Source organism: Lagenorhynchus albirostris, chromosome 2 (genome assembly GCF_949774975.1).
Source record: "Lagenorhynchus albirostris chromosome 2, mLagAlb1.1, whole genome shotgun sequence".
NCBI classification, from domain to species: Eukaryota; Metazoa; Chordata; class Mammalia; order Artiodactyla; family Delphinidae; genus Lagenorhynchus; species Lagenorhynchus albirostris.
The window spans coordinates 153,316,160-153,330,731 of record NC_083096.1 but is presented as its reverse complement, the minus strand read 5'-3'; the positions used below and the strand labels follow the sequence as shown (position 1 = coordinate 153,330,731).

Genomic DNA, 14,572 nt, shown 5'->3' with positions numbered 1-14,572 from the left:
AGGGCCTTGCTGGACATGCTGAGGAATTTGACTGCCGCTCTTTAAGTGCCATAGGAAATCAGAGGAGAGTTCTGTGGAGAGTCCTGGTTTCCAGCTTTGCTTTGTAGGAAAATCACACTGATTGCTTTGAAGAGGGTTCCTGTTGGGCCAGAGTGGAGGCAGGGAGACCAGTCGGGGTGAGATGATGGGGGTTAGTCTGTCCAGGGCTACATTCTGTAGTTAGAGCCAATAGAAATTGCTAAAGGACGGGATGTGGAGGGGGAGGGAAAGGAAGAGTCGAGGGTCACTCTTAGATACTTGGCCTGAGCCCCTGGATGGAAGGGGGCACCATTCCTGAGATGGGGCAACCGGAGAGGAGAGAGATTTTAGGGCAAATTGAGAGTTTGTTTTCGGACACGTTGGGTTTGAGAGGCCCCTGGACAACCGAGAAGAGATGTTGAGCAGGCCGTTGACAGGTGAACTGGACTCGGGGAGAGGCTGCCACACCCTCACACCTGCTAAATGGCCAAGGCTGGGGGTGTCCCTGGTGGCACAGTGGTTAAGAATCTGCCTGCCGATGCAGGGGACATGGGTTCGATCCCTGGTCCGGGAAGATCCCACATGCCATGGAGCAACTAAGCCCGTACGCCACAACTACTGAGCCCATGTGCCACAACTGCTGAAGCCCATGTGCCTAGAGCCTGTGCTCCGCAACAAGAGAAGCCACTGCAATGAGAAGCCTGTGCACCGCAATGAAGAGTAGCCCCTGCTCACCGCAACTAGAGAAAGCCCGCACACAGCAATGAAGACCCAACGCAGCCAAAAATAAATAAATAAATAAACAAATAAATAAATAAATAAATTTATTTTTAAAAAGTGGCCAGGGCTCTTGTGGTAAAGGGGTGGGGACAGAATTTAAAGGTTTTTCCCCCCCGTTTGTATTTTTAAGGAAATGCATTTTAAAATTGATGTTAGTTTGTTATTACCCAAGCAGCACATGTTTATTCTTTAAAAGTACTAAGAAATGAGCTTCCCTGGTGGCGCAGTGGTTGAGAGTCTGCCTGCCGATGCAGGGGACACGGGTTTGTGCCCCGGTCCGGGAAGATCCCACATGCCGCGGAGCGGCTGGGCCCGTGAGCCATGGCTGCTGAGCCTGCGCATCCGGAGCCTGTGCTCCGCAACGGGAGAGGCCACAACAGTGAGAGGCCCGCGTACCGAAAAAAAACCCAAAAAACTAAGAAATGAAGATAAGCAAAAAGCAAAACAAATGCCAAATCATTCTTAATTTTGCCACCCAGAGATCAGCCCTGCTGACTCTTGGTATGTGTACACTAAAAATCTATATTTTAAAAGTTGGAATCACATCGCTTTAAGGTTTCATAATCTGCTTTTTTCACGCAACCTATTGTGAAGTGGACATTTTAGAGATGTGTACCTATCGACATGGAAAGAATAGTGGTGAGAAAAAAAAATCTTGAAACACTCAGCAGGAAGCCCCAAACGTGACCCATTTGCCTGAGGTTCTGAGGTCAGCTGAGCAGTGGGATTAAAGGATTTCTGTCCAGGGCTGGGGTGAAGGCCCATCAGAATTTGGCTGCAGGCCTCCCAGAGGAGGGGGCTGGATGGAATAGCCTCAGGAGTACCCTTCCGCCCCTGAGCCCTGTGTCGGTGGTGGTCCCCATTCCCGGTGGATGCGGCACTGGCTTCGCTGCGTTTGCTGTGGTTAATTATTGAACATGAGGAGCTGGTGTTCTCCCCAACCTCTCCCTGTGCCTTACGTCTTTGCTGACTCAGCTCCTGCCTGGAACTGGCACAGGAGGCCTCCTCTTCCTCACTCATTCAACCAAAACCTTTTACTGACATTTACCACCTACGTCCCCCCCCCCCCCGCCCCGCCCCGGGGCATGTGCTGGGCTGCAGCCCTATACCTGCCCTCCACGCAGGCTGGGAGCCCTGTCCAGGGAGGTGTAAGTGGGCCAGGGTGGAGCCACGCCCTTCCCATGTCCCACCCCATCTCCCGGTCAGCCCCCACTTTACGGATGCCCAGACTGGCTCAGAGAAGATAGGTGACTTTTCCAGGGTCACACACACAGCAGGGCCGGAATTTGAACCCGGGTCTCTCTGACTCGGAGCCCATGCCCCTGCCGCGATGAAATGTGAACACAAATAAAGCGCCATAGACAGTGACTTGGGAGGCGAGCACTGGGAGGGGCGTTCTGCGGGAACAGTGGGATGGGGGCATCCCAGCAGGAGCGCTGGGGCGAGGGGAGCGTGAACAGCATCTCATCAGGCTCCAGTGGTGAGTCGTTTCAGGCAGAATGCAGTGTCAGCAGTCCCAGGTGGGGACACTCTGGGAACACTTTGGAGAGGCTGTAGGTCCATGCCCTCTGGAGTCTCTTCCAGGAGCAACACCCCCATCAAAAGGAGGAGTGCTTCCGGGAGGCCAGCATCGTTCCCTTTTGCCGCATCTGCAGCCTGTGCCCCACATCCTGTCTTCCCTCACATATTCACATTCTCCCTGAGTCCAGCAGGTTCTCTCCTCACGCCCTTTCCCCTCTTCCCATCCACTGGGGAGTTGGAAACCCTGGCTCTAATCTCACCCCTGTCCTGGACATCCTGGGTGACCTTGGGTGAATCCCTTTCCTCCTCTGGGCCTCAGTTTCCTCATGTGTGCAATTAGGGTTGAGGGGAGTGTCAGATGAGTTGGATTATTTCTAACCATCTGGTTCTGAGCCACTCAGTAGCTTTCCACTGCCCTCCGGGAAGTTCCAGGGAAGTTCCAGGCCTCGATGGCATGGCTCCCTGCTGCCTGATTGCCCTCCCACACCCTCTCCCCCTCTGCATGTTCCCTCCCTATCTGTCTTCCCCAATCCCCTTTCCTTCCCTAGCTGTCTCAGTATTTAATTCCATGAGAACTCACGAAGGCAGAGGCAATTGTCCTCATTCTGCAGGTGAAACCATGCTTCTGCCATCTTGGAATTCATAGGGAAGGGGGGATTCCTGGGTCCCTCCCTCGGCCAGCCCAGACAGACCTACCACCCACAGCTCAGTGACCACCTCTGTGAGCGGCAGCTGCCTCAAGGGCAACTGAGAGGGCTGTAAGGTGTCTGTGAGCTCAGCAGCCTCCTGGAGCTCGGGGGCTTCTCCCTTTGGTGTCCAGCACCAAGCCACAGCTCCAGGGAACTCTGATTCTTAGTCTGCTTTCCAGATTATTCTTCCCAAATGAAGCTTCCCTCCTCCTCCTTCTCCTCTGACTCTGCAGCCCCCTGCCAGAGGCTCCTTGGCTGCCCTGTCCATCCAGCAGTCTAACCCTCTCCTTCATGCTGCTATTGCAGATTTTTGCTGGTCTTCAGCTGCCTGGTGCTGTCCGTGCTGTCCACTATCCCGGAGCACCAGGAAATTGCCAACGAGTGTCTCCTTATCTTGGTGAGTGCCGGAGTCTGGGTCTGAGGGAGTCTGTGTCGGGGTGGCACCTCTGGTCTGAGGGTGAAGGTGGAGTGAGGCTTCTCATACCATGGCTCAGAGAGTGGCTTGCTGTGCTGTATTCTCTGACCTGGTGGCTGCCCCTCTCTGGGCTTCATCCCTTGCTTTATAGCAGGTATTGGGAGAGCTCCCGCCTCTATGCCAGGGCTTATGATGGGCCCAGAGGAGAGCCACTCCTTCTCAGGATCAAAACTGCTAACACCACCCCTGGTGTGATGGGGGTTTTCCCCCTAACGGGAAGCACCTTGGAGGGTCACAGTGACAGACAACCAACCACCTCTTATGTCACCTGGTCAGGGTTACAGAGGCTGGGATGGCTGGGAGGGGGAGGGTGGGATGAGGAGAAGAAAAACCCAGACAGCTCATGGGGACAGCAAGGGAGGATAGATTTGGGCTTTCAGTCTCTTTGGAAGACATGGAAGAAGCCACTTCCTTCTGGAATCCTCCTCAGGTCCATCCAGGTGTAGAACCTCCAGGAGAGGTGGTCTGAGGAAATCCTAGTACCCCCTAACCCAGGGACTCCGGGCTGGGTGGGTGCCGTGTGACCTAGACCCCGGTCCTGAAGAGTGGGGACCAGAACTCAGGCCCCTGGTCCCACAGGAATTCGTGATGATCGTGGTGTTTGGTCTGGAGTACATCATCCGCATCTGGTCCGCGGGATGCTGCTGCCGCTACCGAGGATGGCAGGGCCGTTTCCGCTTTGCCAGAAAACCCTTCTGTGTCATCGGTAATGGGCTTACCCAGCCCCGCCTGACTCTTGACCCCCAAGCCCCAGGGTTAACACCCTGACCCCAGGACCCTGGCTGCTGACACAGACTCAACAGACCTTCCCAATCGCCCCCTCGGCCCCAGGAACCCCCAACCTCGGGTCCAGGCACAGGGTAGGTTGGCTCCCCGGCGCTGGCCATGACCTCGCCCGCTCTCCGCCCCTGCAGACTTCATCGTGTTCGTGGCCTCGGTGGCCGTCATCGCCGCCGGCACGCAGGGCAACATCTTTGCCACGTCTGCGTTGCGCAGCATGCGCTTCCTGCAGATCCTGCGCATGGTGCGCATGGACCGCCGCGGCGGCACCTGGAAGCTGCTGGGCTCGGTGGTTCTCGCTCACAGCAAGGTGAGGCCGGGCGTGTCCGGGGGCGCGTCCGGGGCGGAGCTGGTGCGGCAGCTGGAGGGGCGGGGCCGAGCGGAGGCGGGGCCGTGGTAGGGGAGACCAGGGACCCAGCGCGGGCGAGGCCACAGGGGCTACCTCGGGGGGCGGGGCAAGGGCGGGGTCTGGAGGGGAGGTCAGAACCAGGCCAGGAGGCGGGGCCTGAAGGGCAGGGCTTGAGAGTCTCAATTGGAAGCTTCCGGGTTTGGGGGTCTACGCTTACAGGGAAGTGGGGAGCTGGAGCGGGGTCTGAGGGTGGGGCTGGGGCGGGACAGGATGTGGGGCGGGATGGAAGCCTGAAAGTGGGGCTTGGGGGGCGGTGCAAGATGGGCTTGTGGGCGGAGGTCTGAGCGTGGAACCTGGAGGGTCAAGGGCAGGGCCGGGGCGTGCTCTGAGGTTTTGTGAGGGCCTCGCTCCTCCTTGAAGGCGGGGCAGGGTCTCCTTGAAGGGAGTTGCTGAGAAAGAAAGGCAGGCAGAGCCACCTCCAGGGACTTCCGAGAGGTGGGTACTCTTATCCCCTTTCAGAACGCCTCCCATAGGCCATTCTGGGAGCCGTCCACCTCCCCACCTGTGCCAGGTGTATGGTCTCATCCCTTGCTGACCCCACAGGAGCTGATCACCGCCTGGTACATCGGGTTTCTGGTGCTCATCTTCGCCTCCTTCCTGGTCTATCTGGCTGAGAAGGACGCCAACTCCGACTTCTCCTCCTACGCCGACTCGCTGTGGTGGGGGACGGTGCGTGAGGGTCTGTGCAGGGCCGCCCTTCTCCCTGGGACCCTCCCCGGCCTGATCGTCGTGACCCCGACCTAGGGGCCTGTCCCTGTCCTCTCGACTAAGGCTGGGACCTTCGTGACCAGCCTCTGTGTTAGTCCTCCAGTGGACCAGCATGTGACCCCATCTAGTTCCCTACATCAAGTCCTTGTGACCTGTACCCCTCTCCTCCACCAGCACGGGGGAGGCGGAGAATCCACTTATGCCTCTAACCAGCCCCCTTGACAAGTCCTTGTGACCAGTCCCTGTGGGCAACCATGGAGGCCCCCTCCCTTGTGATCAGGCTCCCACCTGCCTGGGACCCAACAAGCTCCTGTGGGTGGCCCCCGTAACCAGCCCTGCAGGTAACCTGTTTGCGTTCCCAGATTACACTGACGACCATTGGCTATGGTGACAAGACACCACACACGTGGCTGGGCAGGGTCCTGGCTGCTGGCTTCGCCTTACTAGGCGTCTCCTTCTTTGCCTTGCCTGCCGTGAGTCCCCCTCCACTTCGGATGGCCCAGCCCTGGGCGGGGGCGTCCTGGGGACAGATCCTGCTTAAGCCCCGTCCAGCATTTGCATGAGTGGTGATGGGCACCTCAGATGGGCAGAGGTGGGGGCACCTTTGCTGCCTTTTGTTGTCCCCACCATCACCATATTCCGCGAACCATGCCTATCCTCCTAGGGCATCCTTGGCTCCGGCTTTGCCCTGAAGGTGCAGGAGCAGCACAGGCAGAAGCACTTTGAGAAGCGGAGGATGCCAGCAGCCAACCTCATCCAGGTACAGGACGCCCAGGAAGCCCCTGAACTGAATTGGTGTGTCAGCTCTGTATGATGACCCTCGTGTCCCAGCTTCACAACTATGACTCCACTTTGAAGCTCAGAGAGATGTGACTTTTCTGGGGTCACATGCCAAGTCAGGGACAGAGCTAGGACGCTGGCTAAGATTTTCAGAAATTTCTCCCTGCACCACATGCCCAGTTCAGGGCTAGCCAGAGCTGTCCCACTGACCCACTGCAACCCCAACTCTACATGGCCTGAAGTGGAGTGGAGACTGGACAAGAGGCCCTAGGTCCCTAGTGGAAACCCAGTCCTGCCACCCATCAGCTGTGCAGTCATCAGTAAGCCTGTTCTACTCCCGATACCTTAATTCACCCCGCAAGCACTCCTACAAGTGAATGTTGTAGCTACAAACTGAGAGAAACACGTTGAAAGAAAGAAATGGTTCTCTGAAGAGCATTTTACAGGGGACCTGGCCTGATCTGACCTTAAAGGGGAACTCAGGGATGACTACACTGGGAAACTGACACTTGAGCAGAGAGCTGGAGGATGGGTAGGAGTTAACTAGGTGAAGAGGTGAAGGGGGAAGCCTTCGAGGTAAGGGAACAGCGTGTGCAACGGTCCCGTGGTGAAAGGGAGCAGGGTGTGTTTGATGAACAGGAAGGAAGCTAGTTGAGACAGGAACAGAAAGCTCAAGTGGAAGGGTTTGGATAAGTGGGCGAGGCCTAGACCTGAGGGCCAGAGAGAGGAATTTAATAGTTTCCTAAGAACAATGAGGATCCATTAACAGGTACGGGGCAGGAGGAAGGGGTGACATGATCAGATATATGTTCTGAAAGGTGGTGAGTGGATTGGAGGGTGACCTGCGTGTGTGGAGGGAGCAGATAAGAGGCTCTGGGAACAGTCTGGGTGAGTCCAAGGCGGGTGACTTGGACTAGGGTAGCAACAGATGAGATGGAAGGAAATAGGCAGATGCTGCGTATTTAGGAGGTGAAATTGGTGACATCAGGAGTGAGGGAGAGGGAGATGGCAGGGTGACTGGCTTGCCTGACTGGATGGTGGATGACCCTCCTCACTGGAGGGGGACCAGACTTGGGGGCATGAAGAGTGTGAGTTTGGCTGGGGCACGCAGAGTCTGAGGGGCCTCTGAGCCCCCGAGGGGGGATGTTGAGGAGGTCACTGATGTACTGGTGTGCAGCCGAGGTGAGGAATGTGCTGGGCCTTGTGTGCGGATGGTAATGAAGTGCTTGCCCAGTGGGGAGAGGACAGAAGGAGAAGAGAAGATGGTCCAGAGCTGGGCTTTAAGGAACCTCAGCACTTCGTGGCTGGGTGGTCAGAGTTGAGCCAGCCAAGGAGGCAGAGGAGGAACAGCCAGACGGGTGGGAAAAAAGCAGGAGTGTGTGGGCTCAGTTTCCCCCACTGTCTGAGGCATTCCGACGGGGCACGGGCTGAGGCAAGACTCTGATTTTTTTGTGACTCCGTGACTCAGCCTTGTGCAAGAGGAACCTCGGCGAGAAATAGTTCAGGGCACCTATGCACAGCCTGCCTCGGCCTGCTCCCCAGCTGGCCATGCTCTGACCCCCCAGCCCAGGTCTGACTCAAGGCCCCCCTTATCTTTCCTCCCCAGGGTGGAACCCCCCCTCCCATCTCTACTATCTCCGGCCACCAGCCCAACCTTTCCTTCTTAGCATCCCTTGGGGCACAATGGCTGCTGTTCCCTGGGAGCTGGCCTTCCGAGGGGCATTGTAGGGGCAGGCGGCTGGCACTGGCCAGGCCGAGAGACAGCTGGTATTGTGGTGCCCATAGTTAATGAGACAGCTCTGGCAGCTGCTCCCCAGCCCAAGCCAGGGGCCTAGGCAAGCAGGAAGTAAAAATATTCCTGTCTTGGGAGGGTGCCTGGCCAGTGAGGTCAGCAGTGGGCCGTCCCTTAAGGACAAGAGGCACCCGAAGAAGGGACCAGTTCTGCTTCCTCCTGCCCAGCACCTCCCAAGCCTTCTTGCCCTCACTGATTACCCCACTCACAGTCCCTACCTGGCTCTTCTCTTTACCTGGGGGGAGAGGGACTGTCCTTCCTCTTGTCTGATCGTCATCCCTCCTGCCGCAGAGGAAACCCTGCAACTTCATGGGTGCTGAGGGGTTGGTAGGTGATGCTGTTTCCTCCCCTCGTCAATCCCATGGGCAGTGACAGGCAGCTGGGAAGGAGGGGGTGGGGTTATTATTAGTAACAATGGTTTATTCAGTCAGTGTTCATTCCCCAGACACTTGCAGTGCACCCATCAGGTGCCAGAGGATACAGTGCTGACCAAGACACAGCTTACAGTCTAAGGAGAGAGAAAGACATTAATCAAATACACAATGAATAGATATTTATCAGCTGTGGTAACAGGATAACAGGAGTGTTTAAAGGGGGAACTTGGTCACTTTGTTATAAAGCAGAAACTGGAACTTGGTCACTTTGTTATAAAGCAGAAACTAACACACCATTGTGAAGCAATTATACTCCAATAAAGATGTTTAAAAAAAGGGGGGGAACTAGGTATTAAGTGCCTGCTATGTGCCATGCACTGCGCTTGGCATTTAATATACATTTGCCCATTTAGTCCTCACAACACTCTGTTAGGTAAGTAGTAGTATGTCCGTTTCACAGATGAGGAACCTGAGGCTCTGCACATTTACTTAATTTGCCCACATGAGTAGGTGGCAAAGCTGGGATTGGAAACCCACTTCTACCTGATGACAAAACCGCAGCTCTTAACTCCCACGCTCCAAGGCCTCTGGCTCTGATGCTGACTGTGCGTCACCTTGGGGCAGTCTTTTCTCTCCAGGCCTCCTTCTAGCCCTGCTGGTGGCTATGGAGTTGGAACTGGCCTCTGGCTCTGAGTACCCTTCAACTGGCCTGAGGACTGGGTTCTTTTGGGGGCAGAGGGCTGGTGGGGGGCTGAGAGGCCTCTCTGATGCCTTGTCCCCCACCACCTCCTTCCCGTTTCTTCCACACCACCAGGCTGCATGGCGCCTGTACTCCACCGACACGAGCCGGGCCTACCTGACAGCCACTTGGTACTACTATGACAGCATCCTCCCGTCCTTCAAGTAGGTCCTACTGCAGGGGGAAGGGGAGGTGGGTGGCTGGTAGTAATGCCCCTTGGGGACAAATGGCTGGGACTCAACCCTGGTGGGGGGGCAAAGGGGTGACAGCTCCCATGGGAGCATCTGGGGCTGGCCCTGTAGATCCTATGTCACCCAGAGCCTGGAACGTCCTCTCTCCCACTCTGCTATGCCAGGGAATGCGGTGACGCTGGACACAGGGCATGGGGTGGAACCCTGCCCTGCTGGCTGAGCCCTGGGTCCTGGGGTGTTAGCAGGCCACATGCTCACCCAGAGTTGTTGCCACTCAGGGCAGTGGCCCAGGCAGCTCACTCCCCGCGGTCTGAGTTGGGGGCAGTGTTAGCGCTCGCCAGCCTGGCGTATTGCAGCTGGGTAGAGCACCAGCTCTACCATGTTGGGTACAAGCACCCACCCCAGCACCCCCATGCGTAAGTGATTTTACTGTCCCAGGCAGCAGCCTTAGGGCCCAGAAGTGGGTGCGCCCCACTGGCCCAGGCTGGGGTAAGACTGCACAGGGGTGGCTCCACACAGGGGATCATTAATAGCATCACCAAGGTTCGTGTGGCCAGGTGCCTGGCCAGGCCCTGAGGCAGGAATGAAGACCTTGGAGAGCGGCTCAGTCCCGTGGGCAGGCGGGCAGTGAGCAAGGCGGGGCCAGGCTGCTGCGCTCAGCGTTTTTGCCGGTGCCTTTTTTGCCTCATTAGTTCTCCAAGAGCAGCTGTTGCGTGACCCCACTCACCCCTACACCTGGCTGCCCCCATCCCCGCTCCCTCTCAGCCCCAGGGGCCTTCCAGGGGAGGAGCAGGAGAGAAGGGGCTGGGAAGGAGGGGCTCCCAGAATCACACTGGTTCCCCCTATCTCTCCACCTGGCAGAGGCAAGCTCCCACCTTAGAGACAGGGATGCCGGTTAGATTAGAAGGAGTCGTCCTTTCTAGAAGCAGTCGTCCTTTCTAGAAGCAGTCCTAAGGACTCAAGGCCAGGCCTTGGGGAGTGGGGCAGGGGCTGGTTTGTTAGAAATATGATGTGTGTGATGGGGAGGAAAGATTTGGGAAGGTGGTCTTGGGTCCTCTGGAAAGAGGAACAGAGCTTGGTTTGGAAATTCTGGGTCCACTGATCCTCATTTTCCCTGGACCTCAGTTTCCTCATCCATACAATAGACAAAGAGGACAAAGAGAGGAGATATCCTTCTCGGGTTATAGAAACAAGAAAGTTTGTTATAGAAACAAGAAAGGCTGAGAGTTAAGAAGCTGAGCCCTCAATCTGGTCTCCAAGAGCCCGGTGGCAAGAGTGAATGCTGCAGGAGGAGGAAGCTGGGCTGCACTATCAAGGCTCCCTCCTCAGCCTCAGTTTCCCCCTAAAATCCAGTCGCATCTGGAGGGCGAGGATTTCAGGGCTGCCGCTGGCCTCCGGGTGGGCACAGCTCCACGTCCAGGAGCTCGGCTTGCTGAGCAGAGTGAGGTGGATTTGCGCTCCCACCTGCCCCCTTGGGAGGGCGCCCTCGAGTGGCGCCCACCCTGCACTGTCATACTTGGCACCCTTGAGGGTTTCCCAGGAGCTGAGTATAGAGAGAGAGGGGGGAAGGCTAGTCTCCCACCCCCACCCCTGCCCACACGGGCCTGGGGTGTTTGCCGAGCACCTCCAGAGAGGCAGGGCCTGGCAAGATCTGTCAGGAGCTCAGTGCCCTTGGGTGAGGGGGTGGTGCCAAGGCCCTGCCTGCTGCTGACGGTGCCCTGTCCTGCAGAGAGCTGGCCCTCTTGTTTGAGCACGTGCAACGGGCCCGCAACGGGGGCCTACGGCCCCTGGAGGTGCGGCGGGCGCCAGTACCCGACGGAGCGCCCTCCCGTTACCCACCCGTTGCCACCTGCCACCGGCCGGGCAGCACCTACTTCTGCCCTGGGGAAAGGTAGGGGCCCCCCGGGGCTGCCACCTCCTCTTGCTTCTCCTCCTCCTCTTCCATTCTTTGTCTCATCCTCTCTCAGACCTGCCTCCAGCCACTATGTGGGTGTCTGGGCCTGTGCTGGGGACTCCCAGGCCTTGTCATGAGGCCTGGACCAGTTGTCATCAGAGGGTCAGACAGGTACAGAACGAGGGTCTCTCTGGAGAGGCCAGAGTGGACTCATCGTTTTGTCACCTTGGGTTCCAAGGGTCTGAGTGGGGGAGATGTCCACACCATCCTTTCCCATCACCTCCTCCATTCATTCCATTGTCCTCTTTCTTTCTCTGTTTCCACATCCCCCTCACTCTTCCATCCCTGCACTCCCATCCCTCCCGGGAAGCTGGAGAGAGGAGGAGGCCGCTGGCCACAGGTGCTTACAGCTCAGGTAATCGTGGACACCATACTGGGGTGTGAGGGCAGGGACCCCCCCCCTCCCCCAGCATGTTCCTCTAGAAGGGGCTTGACGCTGAACTCGCCTCTCGGGAACGAGATGCCACCTGGAAAGAGAGCTCTGTGACTAAGAACTGCTGTAGGGCCTATGTAAACTCAACCAATGACTAATGCTCTTGTCCTGTGCAAGCCTTGTCCACAGCTTTGCTAATCCCAGAGGGTCCTCCTGGGATTCTCCCACAATGTCTTTCTTCCTTACAAAGGACATTTTGCTGTCCCAACAGTCTCTTTCCCCTTGACCTGCCTCTCCTGGAGCTTTTGCATCTTGAAAGAAGAACAAAGAAAGAACAATGCTTACCCTCACGTAAATGTTCATAAATAGTGGAATTTCAGGCATTTTTGGGTAAGGGAGGCCCACTAACTCACAATATGGGAAAGCGGCTTCTCCTGTAGAGGTGTAGTTTTGAGGTCAAGGATTCAATCCCCCCGCCACCACAATCACCCCGTCGCCTACCCATCTCTTTGTTTTGTCTCATCTTTACATATCATCCCTGAATCAGCCAGGTGGACATCTGGTCCTTGAGCCTCAGGTGTGATTCTGAGTCCCAGGCCCAGAACAAGGGAGGGGAGAAGAGGTGAGCCACTCGGGGATCGGAAGGTGGAGGTGCCCTGAAAGCCTCCGCCGCCTGGTGCCGCGTGTCCTTGAGAAAGTCATCAAGCTACTCTGAGCCTCTGGGTTCTGGGCAGAAAATCAGCAGTTTTTAGGCTGATCAGGGGCTCTGGGTTTCTGGGCTAAAAGGGCCTGGGGAACAGGGAGGAGGGGGTTCTGGTGCAGAGGATGCTGGGAGCAGAATTCCTTTTCCGGTCTCAGTGAGGGCACTTCTGGCCAGGGGCTGAACAGGAAGTGGGTAGAGAGGGAGAGCCCCTCCAGGTCTCTGGGAGGAAGGGAAGCATGATTGGCCAGGGTAGGCTGGGAGTTCACTGGAAGAGGGTCCACGGTGCAGCCCCACTTGTATCCTTTGTCACTATCTGAATGTCCTACAGTGTTATCCCCACACCCACCCAACCACAGCTGACAGGTAGAAACTCAGAAGTTTTGGCATTTGAGCACCACGGCCCACGGCCTGCGCCAGGGCTCTCTGTAGCTTCAGTTCACTCTCGTCTCACTCTGCCTAAGTAGGAAGACACTGAAAATGGAGATTATCCTGGACTCCAGTACTGGTACCACCCCCCGCAGCTGCTCTGGGTCTCTGGCCCCCTGAGGCCTAGGAACAGATGACTGCCGAGAGCTCGGCCATCACTAACTTCCGGCCTGTGTCTGTCTGCCCTGCAGTGTCTGTGAGGCTGGGGCTTATGGTGCTGGTGCTGGAGTGTCCCTTCTTCCCAGGGACGCCAGGGGCTGAGCTGGGACTTCTAGGAGATCAGGCACCAGCCTCAGGCCAAATGGCCATATCCTTAATCTTGGCTCTCTGGGCCCTGTGGGGTGGGTGCCCAAGACAGGACCCCCTTCCCCAACACACACACACCCCTGGTTGGCCACACCTTTAGTGGTGCTTGTGGGTGGATCCAGGCTGAGTACATTCCCAGGGCTACACGGAGCGGGACTTCCTGAGGGGTGGCATTGCAGGGCCAGCACCTCTCTCTATGGGTTTTGTGATGAGGTGCTAAGACAGTGGTTCTCAAAGCATGGTCCACTGATTCCCTGCGTCTGCATCCCATGGGACATTTGTTCAAAATGCAGAGATACTGGACCTCTCCCCAAGCCCACGGAATGAGCATCTCTGGAGAAGAGGCACAGAATTCTGCATATTTAACGTGCTCCCCATGAGATCCTTATGCAAAGCTGGAGAACCTCTGCATTCTGGGCACGTGGGCTGGAGGATGATTTGAGCTGGGGGGTCCTTCTCTCCCACCAGCCACGGGAGGCCAGCCCCATCCTGGCAGCTCCCCATGCTCTGCCCACCTGCCTCCTTCCCACTAACCTCTGTTTGTGTCTTGTTCTCAACTTTCCAGCCAGATGTTTAGTAATAAACGGAGTTTCTTTCGGATCCACGCCAGCTGGAGACCGAGGTACCCCCTCGCCTTCTCCTGTTGCCGTTCCTCCTTGCCCCACCCAGTTCTGGGGCTGGAGAGGCGGACAGGATGGGCCAGAGACAAGGTGCATGTGCCTGCCGCCTGCCATCTGCCTTGGGGCCCTGATGAGCCCCTCGCCTTCCTGGGGATGCCTCTGCCAGGTCTGGTGCCCAGTCTTCCAGGGCCTGGTGCCCAGTCTGCCAGGTCTGGTGCCCAGTCTGCCAGGAGGGACACGTACAGGAGCCTTGGGATGAGTTCTGGCTCTGCCGCTGACCCCGCTGCGTGATCTTGGCCAAATTGCTTCCCTTCTCTGGACCTCAGTTTCCCATCTGTGGAATGGGCAGATTGCACTAGAGGCTCTCTGAGGGTCCTTCCCACTCTGACCTTTGCCGGGCCTTTAGCTTCCTGGCTCCCCGCTGACCACCTAGATCCTAGCAGACGCCTGAAGGAGCTGGGATTGGCACCTCCTTCGCTAACTCCAGAGCCCAGTTCTTTAGCTGCCTCATTTAGCCACTACATCCCTGGGTACCTGCCCTGTGCCAGGCCCTGCACTAGGAACACAATGATGAATAAAGCATTGTGCCTAGAGAGTTGCAAAGAGTAACTGCTCTTCGGTGTGATGAGCACAACTAAAGGCAGAAGCAGGGGGCCTGTGGAGCTTGGGTCAGGCATTTCGCCCGGAGAAGGCCCCCAAAGGAGTGGGTGTGAGGGAGGGCCTTCCAGGCCAAGGAAGCGACGCGCACCAAGGGGAGGGGGTGAGAGGGAGCGCGGCTTTGGCAAAGAACAGGCAGCCCAGCGTGGAGGTCGGGAGCCGAGGCTGGGTCACGAAGAAGCCAAGGGCCCCATGTGAGCTTTATACTGTTGGCACTGCCTGGCAGCTTGGGCTTAACAGAGTCCTGGGTTTCCCAAAGTGCATCAGGAGCCTTGTG

At 57.1% G+C, this 14,572-nt stretch overlaps 1 protein-coding gene across 2 annotated transcripts in view; it reads left to right on the top strand.

The window, feature by feature from the left end:
* The window catches only part of KCNQ4 (potassium voltage-gated channel subfamily Q member 4), a 56,544-nt gene that overhangs the window by 28,843 nt on the left and 13,129 nt on the right, over positions 1–14,572 (top strand). Inside the window, exons 2-9 of one of the 2 annotated variants that reach the window (XM_060140393.1) lie at positions 3,315–3,405; positions 4,063–4,189; positions 4,398–4,573; positions 5,216–5,341; positions 5,743–5,853; positions 6,045–6,140; positions 9,141–9,229; positions 10,986–11,147. In XM_060140393.1, coding sequence (XP_059996376.1) covers positions 3,315–3,405; positions 4,063–4,189; positions 4,398–4,573; positions 5,216–5,341; positions 5,743–5,853; positions 6,045–6,140; positions 9,141–9,229; positions 10,986–11,147 — 978 coding nt within the window. The remainder of the gene's footprint in view (positions 1–3,314; positions 3,406–4,062; positions 4,190–4,397; positions 4,574–5,215; positions 5,342–5,742; positions 5,854–6,044; positions 6,141–9,140; positions 9,230–10,985; positions 11,148–14,572) is intronic. The other variant, XM_060140394.1, reaches the window with a different exon arrangement.